The sequence below is a fragment of the Priapulus caudatus genome, unplaced genomic scaffold, assembly GCF_000485595.1.
Source record: "Priapulus caudatus unplaced genomic scaffold, Priapulus_caudatus-5.0.1 Scaffold308, whole genome shotgun sequence".
NCBI lineage: Eukaryota > Metazoa > Priapulida > Priapulimorpha > Priapulimorphida > Priapulidae > Priapulus > Priapulus caudatus.
In genome coordinates, this window is record NW_014577369.1 from 121558 (window position 1) to 136862 (window position 15305).

At 40.6% G+C, this 15305-nt stretch overlaps 3 protein-coding genes and 1 long non-coding RNA gene across 9 annotated transcripts in view; 3 read left to right on the forward strand and 1 right to left on the reverse strand.

Moving 5' to 3' along the window:
• The window catches only part of LOC106808824 (SET domain-containing protein 4-like), a 6082-nt gene extending 5636 nt beyond the window's left edge, over positions 1 to 446 (forward strand). The window contains exon 6 of the mRNA XM_014811693.1: positions 424 to 446. Coding sequence (XP_014667179.1) covers positions 424 to 446 — 23 coding nt within the window. The remainder of the gene's footprint in view (positions 1 to 423) is intronic.
• Positions 447 to 1225: 779 nt separating this feature from the next.
• On the forward strand, positions 1226 to 3443 carry LOC106808833. Its single transcript, XR_001393816.1, has 2 exons — positions 1226 to 1346; positions 2005 to 3443. It is a non-coding gene; the product is annotated as an uncharacterized LOC106808833 (long non-coding RNA).
• Positions 3444 to 6056: 2613 nt separating this feature from the next.
• Positions 6057 to 12295, forward strand: LOC106808830 (putative L-aspartate dehydrogenase). 6 transcript variants are annotated; one of them, XM_014811706.1, is made up of 9 exons: positions 6088 to 6105; positions 8686 to 8795; positions 9301 to 9436; positions 9613 to 9697; positions 10204 to 10353; positions 10444 to 10546; positions 10695 to 10815; positions 11569 to 11726; positions 11952 to 12295. In XM_014811706.1, exons 2-9 carry the CDS (start codon positions 8750 to 8752, stop codon positions 11987 to 11989), a joined length of 837 nt encoding a protein of 278 aa, XP_014667192.1. In that variant the 5' UTR covers positions 6088 to 6105; positions 8686 to 8749; the 3' UTR covers positions 11990 to 12295. The 6 variants fall into 6 exon arrangements, with proteins under 6 accessions (XP_014667195.1, XP_014667192.1, XP_014667194.1 ...); XM_014811708.1 differs by lacking the exon at positions 6088 to 6105 and adding an exon at positions 6159 to 6178; XM_014811704.1 differs by lacking the exon at positions 6088 to 6105 and adding an exon at positions 6164 to 6185.
• Positions 12284 to 15305, reverse strand: part of LOC106808831 (translocon-associated protein subunit beta-like) — a 9550-nt gene continuing 6528 nt past the window's right edge. The window contains exons 2-4 of the mRNA XM_014811710.1: positions 14116 to 14366; positions 13397 to 13578; positions 12284 to 13088 (exon numbers count right to left, since the gene is read on the reverse strand). Coding sequence (XP_014667196.1) covers positions 12938 to 13088; positions 13397 to 13578; positions 14116 to 14358 — 576 coding nt within the window. The 5' untranslated portion in view covers positions 14359 to 14366 and the 3' untranslated portion in view covers positions 12284 to 12937. The remainder of the gene's footprint in view (positions 13089 to 13396; positions 13579 to 14115; positions 14367 to 15305) is intronic.

The following is a 15305-nucleotide window of genomic DNA, read 5'->3' on the forward strand; positions in this document are numbered from 1 at the left end:
ACACTCGATCGTATAGCGAGCTCTACATCGAATTTTATAGATATATGTATTGTAGACACGAGGTTTGCATTAATTAAATCAGTTAATAATTTCATAACTCCGTTGAGATTATCGGCCAGCAGATTGATTCTTGTAAACGAGGGCAAGATCGACGAGTCGGATGGGATGTGTGAAATGGAGTCTCGGTCGGCAGTTTCGCTCAGGCAAGGCAGCGGCTAATGTTGTTGTTGGCTAATGTTGTTGTTTATGCGCCGAGCGGCGGTTGTTTGTGCACGCATTTGGCACACGACCGAGAAGCAACTCGGCCCTCCCCGGAGGAGGGGTTCGACACAATAGAGAGATACTCCTGTCTCGGGAAATAGAGAGCGATCGTGGGTGTTGGATCCGTGTAAGGATGGACCGATCAATTACCCACATAACCGACGGTGTACATGGGGATATTCTAAATCGGGGCATCTGCTGGACAGTTTCGGACGTGCACGAGGGCTGCAGGGATGGTTCCTTGTTTGGACAGGGGTTTGTGGATGCTAAATTTAAGCGTGTATATATATAAGACAGTTCGAGCGAGCATAGTCAGTGTGTCTAACATTGTCTGTGCCTGCAGTGTGCAACGATATTCAGTCCGTGAGTATGTGAGTTCTTTCTTTAACTAATGGCTTAAGGTTCATGCCACTATAGATCTATGCCACTATAGACCTATATCTATCTGGTTTCTTATTTGTTCTATCGTAGTGAGCTATCTTCTAGTATGTGCAATAACCTTTCTATATTTCTAAACGTAGTTTCTTATAGCTGTGTAAATTGTACTCGCACTGTGTAAATCGTCAGCACCTCTCCGTGTACTATCGTACGTGTATTTCTATTTAAAACTACAGGAGCTTTCCTGAATAAATCTTATTCTTGTGGCACTGTCACACTTTCTTGTGCTTTGTGAATATCAAGTGTTAACATTTCTATACACTTCTTGTAAGACGGAGAGACCCGTGTCTACAATATATTATATGTATAGAACACCCACCTCGATAGGACGGCCACCTCTAGAAAGCGGTAATCTCTATAGAATGGAGATCGATACAAAAATGTGCACATCTATTAAACGGGCGCCTTTATAGAAGGGCCTCCTGTGTGCGCAACAAAGGCCACGTTTAATTCGCTCGTTTCCCACGAGGGAGACATTGCATTGTTGCCGATGTGACCATGTCTGCGTTCGATGTTGGTTGCAGGGGCTGCTGGCAGGACGTGCTGATGCGGGATCAGCTTTCCCGGTGAAGATGAAGCCACGCTACACGATACAATCTTTACACCTCATCCAGCTGCACCTAGCACAATACTCGTCGTCCATACAGGTACGGTAATTACCAACCTATACAGGTGTAGCAATTACTATTCTATACAGGTAGGGTAAATACTCTTCTATACAGGTAGGGTAAGTACTCTTCTATACAGGTAGGGTAAGTACTCTTCTATACAGGTAGGGTAAATACTCTTCTATACAGGTAGGGTAAATACTCCTTTATACAGGTAACGTATACACTCCTCTATACAAGTAAGGTAAATACTCCTCTATACAGGTAAGGTATCTCTATACAAGTAGGGTATATACTCCTCTATACAGATAGGGTAAATTCTCCTCTTTTATACAGATATCGTAAGTTCTGGTGCGCGTGACTCCACGACTCAATAAGTGAACTAAATAATTAAAAATAAATTTTCTCCCCATTCATTCCATCACATCTCTTTCTTAATACATATATATGTGTGTGCATGCACGCGTGCGTGCGTGCGTGCGGTCGTGCGTGCGTGCGTCTAATACAAACACTATGTAGAGGAGGTGCAAATTGATCATTACATTATTGCTTATTTAGTTTACGTTAATTTTTCATCATAATATCATATTATTACTCATTTAATTTACATTACATTATTGCTTATTTAATTTACATGACATTACATTAATTTCTCATTACATTATTGCCTATTTAATTTGCTTTACATTCGTTGCAGGCAGACGAGGTGATGCTAGATGCAGATCCCAGCTACCACAGCAAGATGGCGCTCCAGCTGAAACTCGAGGACAAGCGAACGCTGCTGCGATGCAAGAACGCTCTGTTGCGGCCACCTAGCTGATGTCGCCCTCTCCGTCGCTAAAGCTCATTAGCAGCTGGGCTCGTTAGTAACGGATGCTTGGCTCGTTAGCAGTGGATGCTGCACTCATTAGTAATGGATTGTAGGCTCATTTGCAGTGGATGCTGGACTTGTTAGCAGTGGATGCTGGACTCATAGTAATGGATGCTTGGCTCCTTAGCAGTGGATGTTGGACTTGTTAGTATTGGATACTGGGCTCGTTACTAATGGATACTAGGCTTGTTAGCAGTGGATGCTGGACTCGTTAGTAATGGATGCTAGCCTCGTTAGCAACGATAGCTAGACTCGTTAACAGCGATTGCTAGGTTTATTGGCTCTCACTATGTAGCCCTTCACTCAAACCCAGGCAATTGGAGTAAAGGGTTTCACAATTAGAGCTAGGACAGCATAACATGCTAATTAGTTCACCACTAATGCATAAATCTTTGCTAGCACTGTGTGCCTTAAATTTGCTAGTGTTGCCAGCTGAGGCGAGCGGTATGTTAGGCTGTCGATAAGGCACCTGGGGTCCATTGTTAGAATGAAAACTAGTCTTTAAACGAGTCTTAACATTAACTTTTTATCCTAGATTGCTGACAGAATTTTGTTTTGTGAAATTCTGAGGAAAATTGGTAGAATATTTTATTCATGTAACTAACTTTCAGCAGTCTAAGAGAGAAAGGTTGATGTTAAGACTAACGTGTCTAAAAGTAATTTTAAGATGGAATTCTCGCCAGGGAAAAGACGAGGAACAAGTCTGCTGCGTGCTCCGATTGGTGGAAAACCTGATCAAATTATCTTGGAGATGCATTGCTCCCAGATGCTTGCCGAAGCTTTCATCCAGGACTTCACTTATAAGGCTCTTTCACTGACTGCTTAAATGCTCAAAAAGCTTTTACCGTCATACTGTGAAATCTTATTTTGGGTGTAGTTTATTTGTACTCCTTAAATCAAAGTTTTCACTCCTATACCTTCCTTATATTTTTACTCCCTGTGAACGGATACATCAAATATGTAGTCCAACACAGAAACACATGGTTCTGTACTCATGCACTTGGTATACATTAATTAGCAAGGCCACCAATAAGTTTGGTTGATGATGGTGATGATAATGATGGCGGTGATGATGATTGTAATTATTATTATTATTATTGTTGTTATTATCATATACAGTGTGTGAATCATGGATCATATAGTCTTCCCAGCTTTGCTAGAAACTGTTAACAATACTGACGTGAGTGTGAGACATCAGTTGTTACTGTTATCGATATTGTTGTTGTAAAGTAGATGTGAATATACTTGCAAGTATGCTAACCAGACCGGCTTGCTCGTTTGTAATTTTATTTTTATTTTTTAGAGTTTATTGTCAGAATTTCTGAGAGGTTTATTACTACAACATGCCACACACACACACACCCACACACGGCGCTACTTTCGATCGATCACTGTAGTCGTGTGTGCGTGACGTCATGCCCGCGCGCATTGTGCTTGGCTCGGAGGCAGGCAGCAGCTCATCCCGGCATGCAATGCGCCCCATTACTCGTGTATAAACAGACATCGCGTCCTATTTACATTTTCACGGAGAGAACATTTCCTGCAGGATTTCACGAGACATCTCTGGCGGGAGTAGGTAAGAACAAAGGCCAGAGTTATAATTCGAACAAGTGTAAAAACGTCAGGTAATTGTGTGAAGCCAAGTAAGGTAGGTAAACCGTAAAGTATATATGTGTAATTACTGTAATAATAATAATGCTAATTATAATAATAAGTGGTTTGTGGATCATGATTACAATATTAATTCATAATTAGTAAACCGTAGGGTAAATATGTGTTACAATAATAATAATAATAATTATAATAATAAGTGATTCGTGGATGATGATTAAAATATTAATTCATAATTCATAATCGATAAAAGATTAACTCATAACCGATGATTGTTAAAAGATTCTTGATTGGTCAGCTGCTAGGATGCTCCCGATTGGTCGGCTGCTAGGAGGCACCTGATTGGACGGGTGCTACGAGGCCCCTGATTGGTCGGCTGCTACGAGGCTCCTGATCGGTCAGCTGCTACGAGGCTCCTGATTGGTCGGATGCTACAAGGCCCCTGATTGGTCAGATGCTACGAGGTCCTTGATTGGTCGGCTGACTAGGAGGCCCTGATTGGTCGCAACCGTAACGAAGCTCCTGATTGGTCGGATTCTAGGTCCCTGTGATTGAGGTCGGATTGCATATGGACGGCCCCTGATTGTATGCGTGTTGCTACAGAGCCCCTGATTGGTTGCTGCTACGAGAGCCCAGTCGATTGTCGGTCTGCTACGCAGGCCCCTGATTGGTCGGCTCTGCCTACACGGCCCTGCATTGGTCGGGCTAGCTATGAGGCCCCTGATTGTCATCTGGCTACAAGCTCCTGATTTATCGGTGCTGCTACGGGGCGAGCTTCTGATCCTGGTCGGTCATAATGCTACATAGGCCCTTGATTGGGTCGGCGTGCTAGGGGTCCCTGATGTGGTCGCTTGCTACAGGGCACTCGACTTGTCGGCCGGACCTATGCTCACCCAACGGCCTCCCTGATCTGGGTCTTCCGTCCTCTCAGGCCGGGGCAGGTTAGCGCTGAACTTGTTCTGGTCTCTGCGCATGAAGTGGGCAGGCTCTGCGTTTATCTACTGGGCTGCGCGTCGGCACATGCTACAAGGCCCTGATTGACGGAGTTGCTATGGCAGGCTCCTGATTGGACGGCTTCTACGCAGCACCTTAAGTGGTTGGCCGCGCTACGAGCTCCTGCATTGGAAAAGCGGCGACACTTCAATGTTCGTCAATTGACATCATGTCTAAATGGCAAGTAACTATTATAAATGTACTCAAGAGCATATCCAGTACATCGTCTTACCATACATGTAGTTACCGGGACGCATGGTTTTCCATGTATTTTTAACATTTGAACAAAATAGGCCTACATCAAAAACGGAAGAAAACATTTCATCATATACAAAAAAAATCTATTTAATATAAATAAACATATAGAATATCAAGGAAATCTAAGTAATAAAGTATCCCCTCCCCCCAAAGATCTGGTAATCCCAATTTTTGATAGTAATATAACAATTGTTGGTCCTCAACTCTCAATATCGCCGCATTTATTATTACATACGCCTCCACAGCTAGTACACTGCAGATCAGCGAATTGTCTAGGGACGCATTGTCTGGTTGCTTGATACAATTATACACATCACATTTATGCTGGCCTTGCAAATAATTGCGCCTGCATGTCTTACAGCTCCCAGTTATGGTGACGTTGTCGTTTGGAATATTTCTCAATATGTTTGTTTCTATTTAATGAAAGAGGTAATGTTGTCCTTTTCATGCCAGTACAATAAAAGGATAAAAAAATCACTTGAAAGTGTGCTAAATTGCATGATTTGCACACCCAATTCACATTATCCATTAATTTTTTTCGTCCGGTTGTATAAAACCCGCCGCCTACTACCACTGATCTCTATAATAATATCATATTATTATAGAGATATTATTATATTATATTATATAGTAATATATAGTTATATTATATTTATATTTATATCATATATTATAGAGATATTATTATAGAGATAAGTGCCTTGCAGACCTATCGAGAAAGAATTAGCTGATAGGTAATATATAGTTATATTATATATATTGAATACATATAATTATAAGAGATATTATTCATACGAGACAGTGCCTATACTCAACCCAGTCATCGTGGTTTACCAGTGATAGAGTTTAGTACAACCCCGTCAAATTGCCGTCAGGTGTTTCTGCACCGTTATAGGTTATATTCAAATAGGCAGTACACATGGAAACCGGCTGCGCCGCACGTACAGCTTTACCAACGCACAACGAAAACCGATAAAACCGACTTTGCCAAACGTAACTGGAATCACGGCGTAGCTTGCCGCAACGACCAATCAGAAGAGATGACAAACAACCAATCAGTGTTCAGTGAGTTTTAGTAAACAAACGTGGCAATTTTACGGGCAGTTTTATAAATTATCAGTTTTTCTGGCACTTTTCTGTATAGTGTATATATATTATAATTTACAAGTATATAGGCTATATCAAGATTACATAATATAGAGATATATCAAGAGTATATAATAGAGATCACTATTACCAATTAATATTACTGATATTAGTCATATAGACAATGTAGTCATACAGGACATTGATGATTATGAATATACAGAATAGACGGAGGCTGTTCAAGGAGACACGAACGCTCGTCTCGCGCGTGCTCGCTAAGCGCTCGGCCTTACTGAACCGACAACTCGCGCGAAGCGAGCCGCGACGAGCGTTTGCGGCGCAAGTTTTGATAAGAGCTGTTCGCTCCAGGCGACGACGCTTGTCTTACATCACGCCAAGATTGCGACGGAAAATTCTGCGAAATGCGAATGCTACCACATCCTCGGCAACCCGAGTGCATCTTGCAATCTATTCCTCGAACTATTATCTGTCAGCTTTTCATTCCATTCATCTCTAACTCTCTAAAATTCAATCGTATCAATTCGACTGCGCTATCTCCCGTTTCAACAGTACTCTGTTCTCATCGCAATCTTAAAATCTGCTGAAGTAAGCCGCTTCATGGGCGCGCCATCTTTGATCAAGCTAGCGCACAAGCGAGCGGGCACAAGCGACCGCGCTCGTGTACGTTCAGCGAGGCGCTGCGTCGTTTCACAGCGAGTCTCGCATCGACGCTCGCTCCTCCTGAACAAGCCACCTCCCTGCAGCTGATACTCGACGCAATAGAGTCTCAAATACCGTCTATGTCCCCCGAGGGTACTGCGAAAGGTACCCTGGTAATCTATCTATGAGAGTAGTAATATGCCGAGACCGCCGTACCTCGCCTACGACTCGCACTAACAGAGTCTAGGAGTCGCCTACTCACTAACCCTAACCCGAACCTTAACCCTAACCCTAACCATATCATTATCAGCTAGATATTTCCAAGGGTACGTTCCGGTATACCGGACCGTACCCAGGGTACGTTCCGGCAGTACCCTGGGGGACATAGACCATATGTCATATGAGCCATATGCCCCCCCCCGTCATTTGCAAGAAATTGATAGGGGGCAACCCCCCTATGACCTCCCCTATCATTTGCAAGATGTTTCTTCTTCTTCTTTTCCTTTTTCTTTTTCTTTTCCTTTTTCTTTTGCTTTTTCTTTTCTTTTTCTTTTTCTTCTTCTATCCTTTTTCTTGCAAATGATAGGGGGGCGACTGATTTCTGTGTATCATCAACTGATACCAAGTAAAACTCGCATATCATCTATGATCTAACTAAGGAAGGAAGAATTAATAACTCGCGATCGACAATTAGCATAAGTCTTCATGGAATTAAGTCAAGCTCCCGTCCATTGACTCAAAGTCCCGATTTTCTCTCATAGTAAATCCATTGGTATATCCGAATAGCCCTGCCTAAATCGTCATTTATAAGTCCTCATTATGTGCAAGCTGTCGCCCTCCAGCTCAGACAGCTAGGGCCCATGTAATACAAACAAATTAACAGTAATTAATTCCCCATCTGTAAGTCGTCATCAGAAATACTGATGGCGCAGTGTACGGTCTAGACTAGGGGATGTGCGAGCTGGCTGTTGCAGATATATGTGCCTCGCACACGGCACACCGACGATCGCCTGTAGATCGCGCAACTGAGTCTACATGAGTTGTTGTTGTGTGCACTGATTGTTTTATTCGCATTGTTCGCTTGATTGGATGCATTGTTTTTTTTTCTGCCCGCAACTCGCATTTTTCAACTCGCACATCCCCCAGTGTATGCAGCCCAATGCAGGGTGCGAAATTAACGCGAGTCCGGAGTCTAATATACTCCCTGATTTGACATATGCAGGAGTTCGTGTGACTCCCTGAAAATTCTGCTATACTAACTAGTTCGTTTCAGCTAGCTAGAGCACGGCCTCGCGGAATTACCGTATTTTTTCAGCAAGTGTTCCAAGAAAATTTTGCAGTTTCCGTATTTTTTCAGCAAGTGTTCCAAGACAAATTGTCACGTTCAGTGATGTGTCTGGTGTTTGTGTTCTCTGCCACCAGGTGTCAGTACATTACGACCACGAGAATATATGCTACACCATGTAGTCACGTTAATTGCATATATGCATGTCTTCCTGCTTATGTTGTACCCAGCACAGTAAATAGAGAACGTTACAACGTGCACCGCAAATGTCCTACAATGTCCAAACGTGTTACGTAAACTGTAATCAACAGCGGGTGTCACAGATAGTGCGTATGATGTACGTGCGTTATGGCCAGCAGCGGTGTTGATTGATGTACAAACCCAATTGTTTCATGTCTGCTATGTATGTGGCGCGAACTGATGTCGTGTGTGGAGCATGTTTATGACTGTGTAGGGGGTGACGGGCGCCTGGGAGGGGAGCTCTACATATAAGTCGACAAAATGACAACTTACACGTATGTCGTCATTTTCGCAAGTCGGCACAAATATGCTGGTCCAAAAAGTGTCGACTCATGCGAGTTTTACTGTACTAGTACTACTGATTCTCGTTGCAGTACGTATTACTACACTAGTAGTAGTACATAAATCAGCACGTCAAATCGATACGTAAAATACGTAATGGAATCAGCACGTAAAGTGGGCATCGTAGGATATGGTCACATTGGTAAATATGTAATTAGTACTGTTTACAACTACTATCCCAAACGATTTAATGATACAACTCTAAGTGACTCAGACTATATATAACCGTCTAACGTAGCTTAAGCAGAGCTGCACACCTATCTCAGACACAGGCCCTTTGGCTGTTCCCTCATAACCTCATAAAGATTGGTCTTCAAAGGCCAACGAACGATTTCGATGACGGAGACAGATAAAGCTGATCGAATAGACAGATCAACAATGCGGTTCGCAGTAGAAAAAGTTTCAATATTGCAATTAACCAAATTGGAAAGGTTTCAGTAAGAACAAAATAATTGTAAATAAAAACATGTGTTTAGTGCCTAATTAAGTACTTTAGCCTACACTGTTTTTACATGTGCTCTATCCACTAATAATTCCACGTAAATGTCATTCAAATACTCTGCAACACTGCACGCATGCCACTGGCACCGTGCAAAATCTCACAGAAGAAAGCCTTTTTTTTCATTATAATTATTTTTCTTTTACAGGAAAATACCTTGTGGACTGCATTTTAGATCATCCTAACCTTGAGCTGGCATTTGTCTGGAATCGGACACCAAGTGTGATGCAAGGAAAGGTTGAGGAGGGTTACATTTTAACTGACCTAGCTGAATTTGTCCACATGTGAGTGCAAATTGTTTACATAATTATATTGAGTGTGTATAGTAAGTGGTTGAAGGCACTAGCAGAAGCACAGAAGTACATATATTTTGATTAATCTAGTGGCTTCGTTCTAAAAAGGTTTTCTCTCATTGTCGATCTCAAAGTGTATACCTGTATGTGTATGTGCTGCATTGCAGAGAGGTAGACCTGATTGTTGAGGTGGCCCATCCAAGCATATCTATGCAGTATGGACCCCTGTTTCTACAGCATGCAGACTACATGGTAGGATTGACAATCTCAATTACTAGCCTTCATTGAGGTGTTGGTGTTGCAGGTATAGAGGCACATGTTGGAACCAGTGTAGCCAGGGTCTCTATGTGTGAGCAGGGCCCAACTAAAATTCTATGCAATGCTGTGCACCAATCTGTGATTGTTCATTGTTACCACAGACTCTAAATGCGTTATTATGTATAATAACCTAATATTAAACCTTGCCCCACAGTGGTATAGAATTAGTTTCTCCTAAAAGCAAATCTGGTACATTTTCTGCAATATTAAAAAGGTGTTTGAAAATAGATTTGTCACTGGGCCTTGCACACACACAGACAGACCCTGCATGCTATGTAGGTTACCTATATTGATACTATGCAAGTTGTGTGTTTCAAGATTTTATAGAACAAGGATTTTATCATTTACCTATATAGATACCTCTTACTCAATCAATGACTGAAAAAACGTACAGAAACGATAATGCATGGAATTTAATTGTTTATTGGTTTTCTGCACAGATGGGATCACCCACAGCTCTTGCTGACAGAAAGCTGGAAACTACGTTAAGAAAACTTAGTGCTGAGTACAGCCATGCTGTCTACATTCCTAGTGGAGCTTTCTGGGGTGGAGAAGATATTCGCAAAATGGCTGATATGGGAACATTATTGGTGTGTATTTAGAGTATTTTGAATAATTAACTGTGTAAAAGATGTGTTAGTCGGTGCCTTTGCCATGACTATAATGAAGTATTTCAACAGGGTTTGAACATATCAATGACAAAGCATCCATCTAGCTTCAAGCTGTTGTCTCCTCTAATGGAAAAGAATGAGAATGTAGTGCAAAGAACTGTTTTGTATGAGGGTACGTCATTACATTTATAATTACAACGCATCAATCACAGTTCCAATATTAAGAGAATTTTGCTTGCGTATTAAGACTAGGGCTAATTTTTTTTAGGAATTTGTCAACACAAGTGGCCGAGTTATTGGCAATTTTTTATCGTTTACAGGTCCAGTGAGGGAGCTTTGTCGTTTAGCGCCAAACAACGTTAACACAATGGCAGCTGGAGCAGTAGCAGCTCATAATTTGGGCTTCGATGGCGTTCAAGGATCAATAATATCTGACCCAAAGTGTGTTCACGTAAACATATTGCTTTTTTCTTTGTTATCTTTGTTCCCATTGTTGTTCATGTTTACCCTGAATTCAGGGTTCGTAGCGGGTCTTCCAAAGTCTTATAAGTACTTATTTTGCCAAAAATAAAATAAGGGCCCTTATTAGTACTTATTTTTGGTGAAATCTTAGAAAAGTACTTAAGTCCTTATTTTTTCTCGACTTAGAGTAAGAATTGTTGTATATATAATACGGAATAATTAAATCTGCTGTGCAATTGTGTATATAAATATTGTTAGTGTACTTTAATAGTCGGTGATCTATCAGAAATCGTGTAAAAGTCTTATTTTGGCCTCCAGAAAGGGTCTTATACGTCCTTATTTCAACATGTGTCTTACTACTATGAACCCTGGAATTACCCTAACCTAATCTACAATACCCTTATTATATCCTATTCAGCTGGGAATTACCAGTTCAGAATCAGCTAGTTATTTACCTTGTCACTGAAATTATTATAAAATGTCAAAAATTTCCAGCAAACGAGTTTCAAACCCAATCGCATTTTGGGAGGGATGACAGACGTTTGCAGTATTTCATATCAAATGAAGTGTTCTAGCTTGAAAACCATTCAAATTTAGATCGACACACCTGGGCCCTCAATAAAATAACTAACACCATGTTTAATGAGCAAACATTTGACTTAAGAGCCTACAACGATTTCATCTCGTTTTATTAACCCCTTTTTTTCATATTATTATATTATTTTATTTTAGCTTGCCAGACTGGCATGTTGTAGAGGTCCAGGTCACAGGGCCAACCAACCCAAAAACTGACCAAACGTTTACAGTCAAGACTGTACGTCAGAATCCATCACAAGCTGGTAGTGTGACTGGCAGTGCTACATTCAAGTCATTCTTCAGCAGTATACTAGGTAGGTTACAGTAGAACACCATGGTTCCATACCCACAGTTAACACATAATTTAACCATCTTATCTATCCAAGCATGTTGGTTGATTTTGTATTTCTTACTGTCTGTGAAGTGACTTTTGTGATTACTTGGAACTGTTTTTGAATGTCAAGTAGACACCCTGCCAGATGTGATAGTACAGTTGAGAAGTTCACACATAAATCATTTTACATTTTATTTAACAATAGGTGCCACTGGAAAAGATTCAGGATTTCACCTCTGCTAAGTGAATCATGCTCAACATGTTGTATGCATTAAAAAGTACATATTTAACAATTAATTCATGGGTAATACTGCCAACTTTATTCTTATTATCATATGAAATAATCATAGCTGTACTTAGATCGGCTTGTGATGAAATTATAAACATTAAAATCAGAGGTGCTAGTTGTGATGTGTAAGGGGCCTATTGTGCAGGAATGTATATTTTATATAATAATGTTGTGCTAACAATGTATTTTTTAATATATTTTATTATTTTTAACAAAAGTTATTGCTATCAAAAACAAGAAAAGAGATGTTCTTATAAAAACCCTGTGTTTATTATTTTTGTTTTTATTACAACAACAACAAGATGGTATTTTATTACAGTTGTGGTGAAAATTAATTTTAATGAAGTCTACATTTATTTGATGGTCTCACCCACCCTCAACACAATTTCATGTCCCCAGGTACACTCAACAGTGCCAACCCTAACACCAATTAAAAAAGGTTTCCTGCTACCATTCAATTGTTCATACTCATATGGTATAAAAGATGAAAAATGATGCTCAAGTCAATTAGGTGACAGCAAATGGAAATTAGTAAAATCTGCATAGAGAAAAAATCGCTACACAACCTAATAGTACCAGTAAATCTGCTCGTTGAATATTTTCGGATCGATTAACCTTCATGACATTTTCTATTGAGCAGGCTATTTGAAACTAATTCACAGTAGTTAAATTTAAACGAGCATAAATTCATAATAAGTATTATACATATTTGTTTATGATTCTTATTAAAGCTGTGCATGTCATTACTGGGAAAGCGAGTGAAGTTGAATAAATGTGGCAATTACATGGGGGAACAATTTGCTTAAGTAACTGCTGCACGTGATGGTTGAAAATTTTGCTATTTTAAGAACACCGATTGCTATTTTAAGAACACCCATTGCTATTTTAAGAGCACCAGGAAATCAGTTTGATTTCTTTCCCTGCCTCATAATTGCCTCGTACTTAGACTTGCTCCTGTACCAGAGCATGAATGGAATGCATAGTGAGGGTACTGTCATCATACCGAACGCACCCCAGTCGAGAAGGTGTGGTGAGAACTTTCTGTCATATTCTCTGCAAATAAAATTAAGATAACGGTTTAAAAATCACATTACATAAGCAGCTAAACAGTCAACATGAAAACAACCTGCATGCTTACCTATATTCTAAATTTAAATGCATTGCTCCACCAATTGCTACCGATACAAAGTATAATGTCATGGGTTAAGTAAACCCTTTCTATCTATGGAGCGTGAACATTTTGTGCCATTTATAAATGTATCTTAGCAGAGAGGGGCTTTAAAGCTACGATTGTTTTATCATTGTCTAGTATCAATTGTAACATAATGTGCAATGAGATGGAATGATTTGGGATAAACAACCTGTATTTCATGATTCCTCCCTCTCCAGGGGCACTTGTGTAAGCAAAGACTGGCTCAGATGCATCTTCTGTCGGGTAGTATGTTACAAATGCAGATGTCATGTTGAAGAAGCCAAAGATCTTCGGACGAAGGATAACCGTGTGAGACACATTAGTTCCAGGTGCAATACGGTCCCACTTGGCCTGCAAGATAAGACAATTGGTAATGGTTATCCCCCAACATATTTGCAACCCTAGAGCTCTAATTGTTCTGACAGAATATTCTTTTCTCAATGCATGTTTATTGACAAAGGTATGATAGACTACCACAAAAACAGCTTGCGAACTACGTTTCACAACAAGAGCATATGCCATCGCGATCATTACATAATCATCAGGGTTCAAGGACAGAGATGATGTCCAGGTTGAGACCTATGTCATTTTCGTCAATGTGGGGGTAGCCCTTTTAAAATCGATATTTATATATATCTATATATATAGCTCAGTCGCTATATAAGCAGTGTATATAGCGTAGTGGCGCCATCTATCGGCGGGAAAAATCGTCTTTTATTACTGGACATCATCACTATCCTTGAGCCATCATCAGTCATTAGTTTCCTTCACTCATGAAAGGCTAAAATCAGTCTATGATTTTGGGCTGGTGTTACCTTTACGGTACCTAACTGTAAACTCCTGTATACCAGCCATTTGACCCTGTTCTAAGGAACCTACTTTACACACCTTTAGCAAACCGCGGACGACATCAAAGTCCTGGGAAGGAAACGTTTGGTCATCAAGTAGAATGTTCACGGCAACACTCTCTCCTACGTTGTAAATGCTGTACTCCACTATCAATTCCTTGTCTTCGACAACAAACTGATTGTGAAGCTGCTTAGATGCTAAGAGCCAAGCAGGGCCCTGTCCCTCATCAGCATGTACAAGGCACGTTGCCAAAACAGCAGCAATCACCAGTAATTTCTGCATCTTTGTACCTGCAAGGAATTAAGACAGAAACTTGAACTTTCTTATGCAGTGTTATGGACGATTGTGATAGTGATACTATTACTTGTTTTATGTATATTGCACAAGCAAACACTTAGTGATCCTGCATTAAATATGCATCACTTCAGAATTGACAGTGACTATATAAGTTGGGCTAGTACTAGTAGTAATGTCAGTCTTACATCCACAAGTTTGTGATTCAATGCAAGGAAACGTGGATCTTTGGGGATATATACCAATCAAGAACTAGTAATCTGCCTTTTTAGAAGTGACCTACTCACAGAATGAACACCAATTGAATAATCTATAAAAAAAAATAATGTTCAGCAAAAACTGATATATAAGTCTAAACCATGCATGTGGTTCACACTAGCTGTGTAGACATGAAATATCAATGATTATCATTGATATAGCTGCCAACAGTGCCATGCTCTGCTGCAGTCTGCAACCTATGAAGTTTTTTAATGAGATCAGATTTTCTACACCTGGTGTTTAAAATTGTATTTATGAGGTAAAATATATACTTATGTTGTCTGTGTAGTATTAATATTATACGTATGTATGCGCGCGTGTGTGCACTTACTACTGGTACAATACTACAATGTAATAACAATTATTGCAAAATTACAAACATAATGATGCACTGCGTCGAGTAGATACAATAATGTAACCCAACCAGAGAGACCGGATACAAGATGGCCTTGCGCAAAAGATGCGTTGTTCCCCGACCGCCGAAAGCGGTTAAGCCGCGCACTTCCGCGGGACTGGGCGCACGCGACCGCGGGATACCCCGCTATACGCATTCGACCTGTGACGTACAGATTCCCAATGCGCATAGCGTTCAGCTAACTTCGTCATGACGTCATGACTGACAGCAGGCATCCCAGGGTTCTCCCTACGTTGCGCAAACGGGGCGCGCGCGCCCCGTT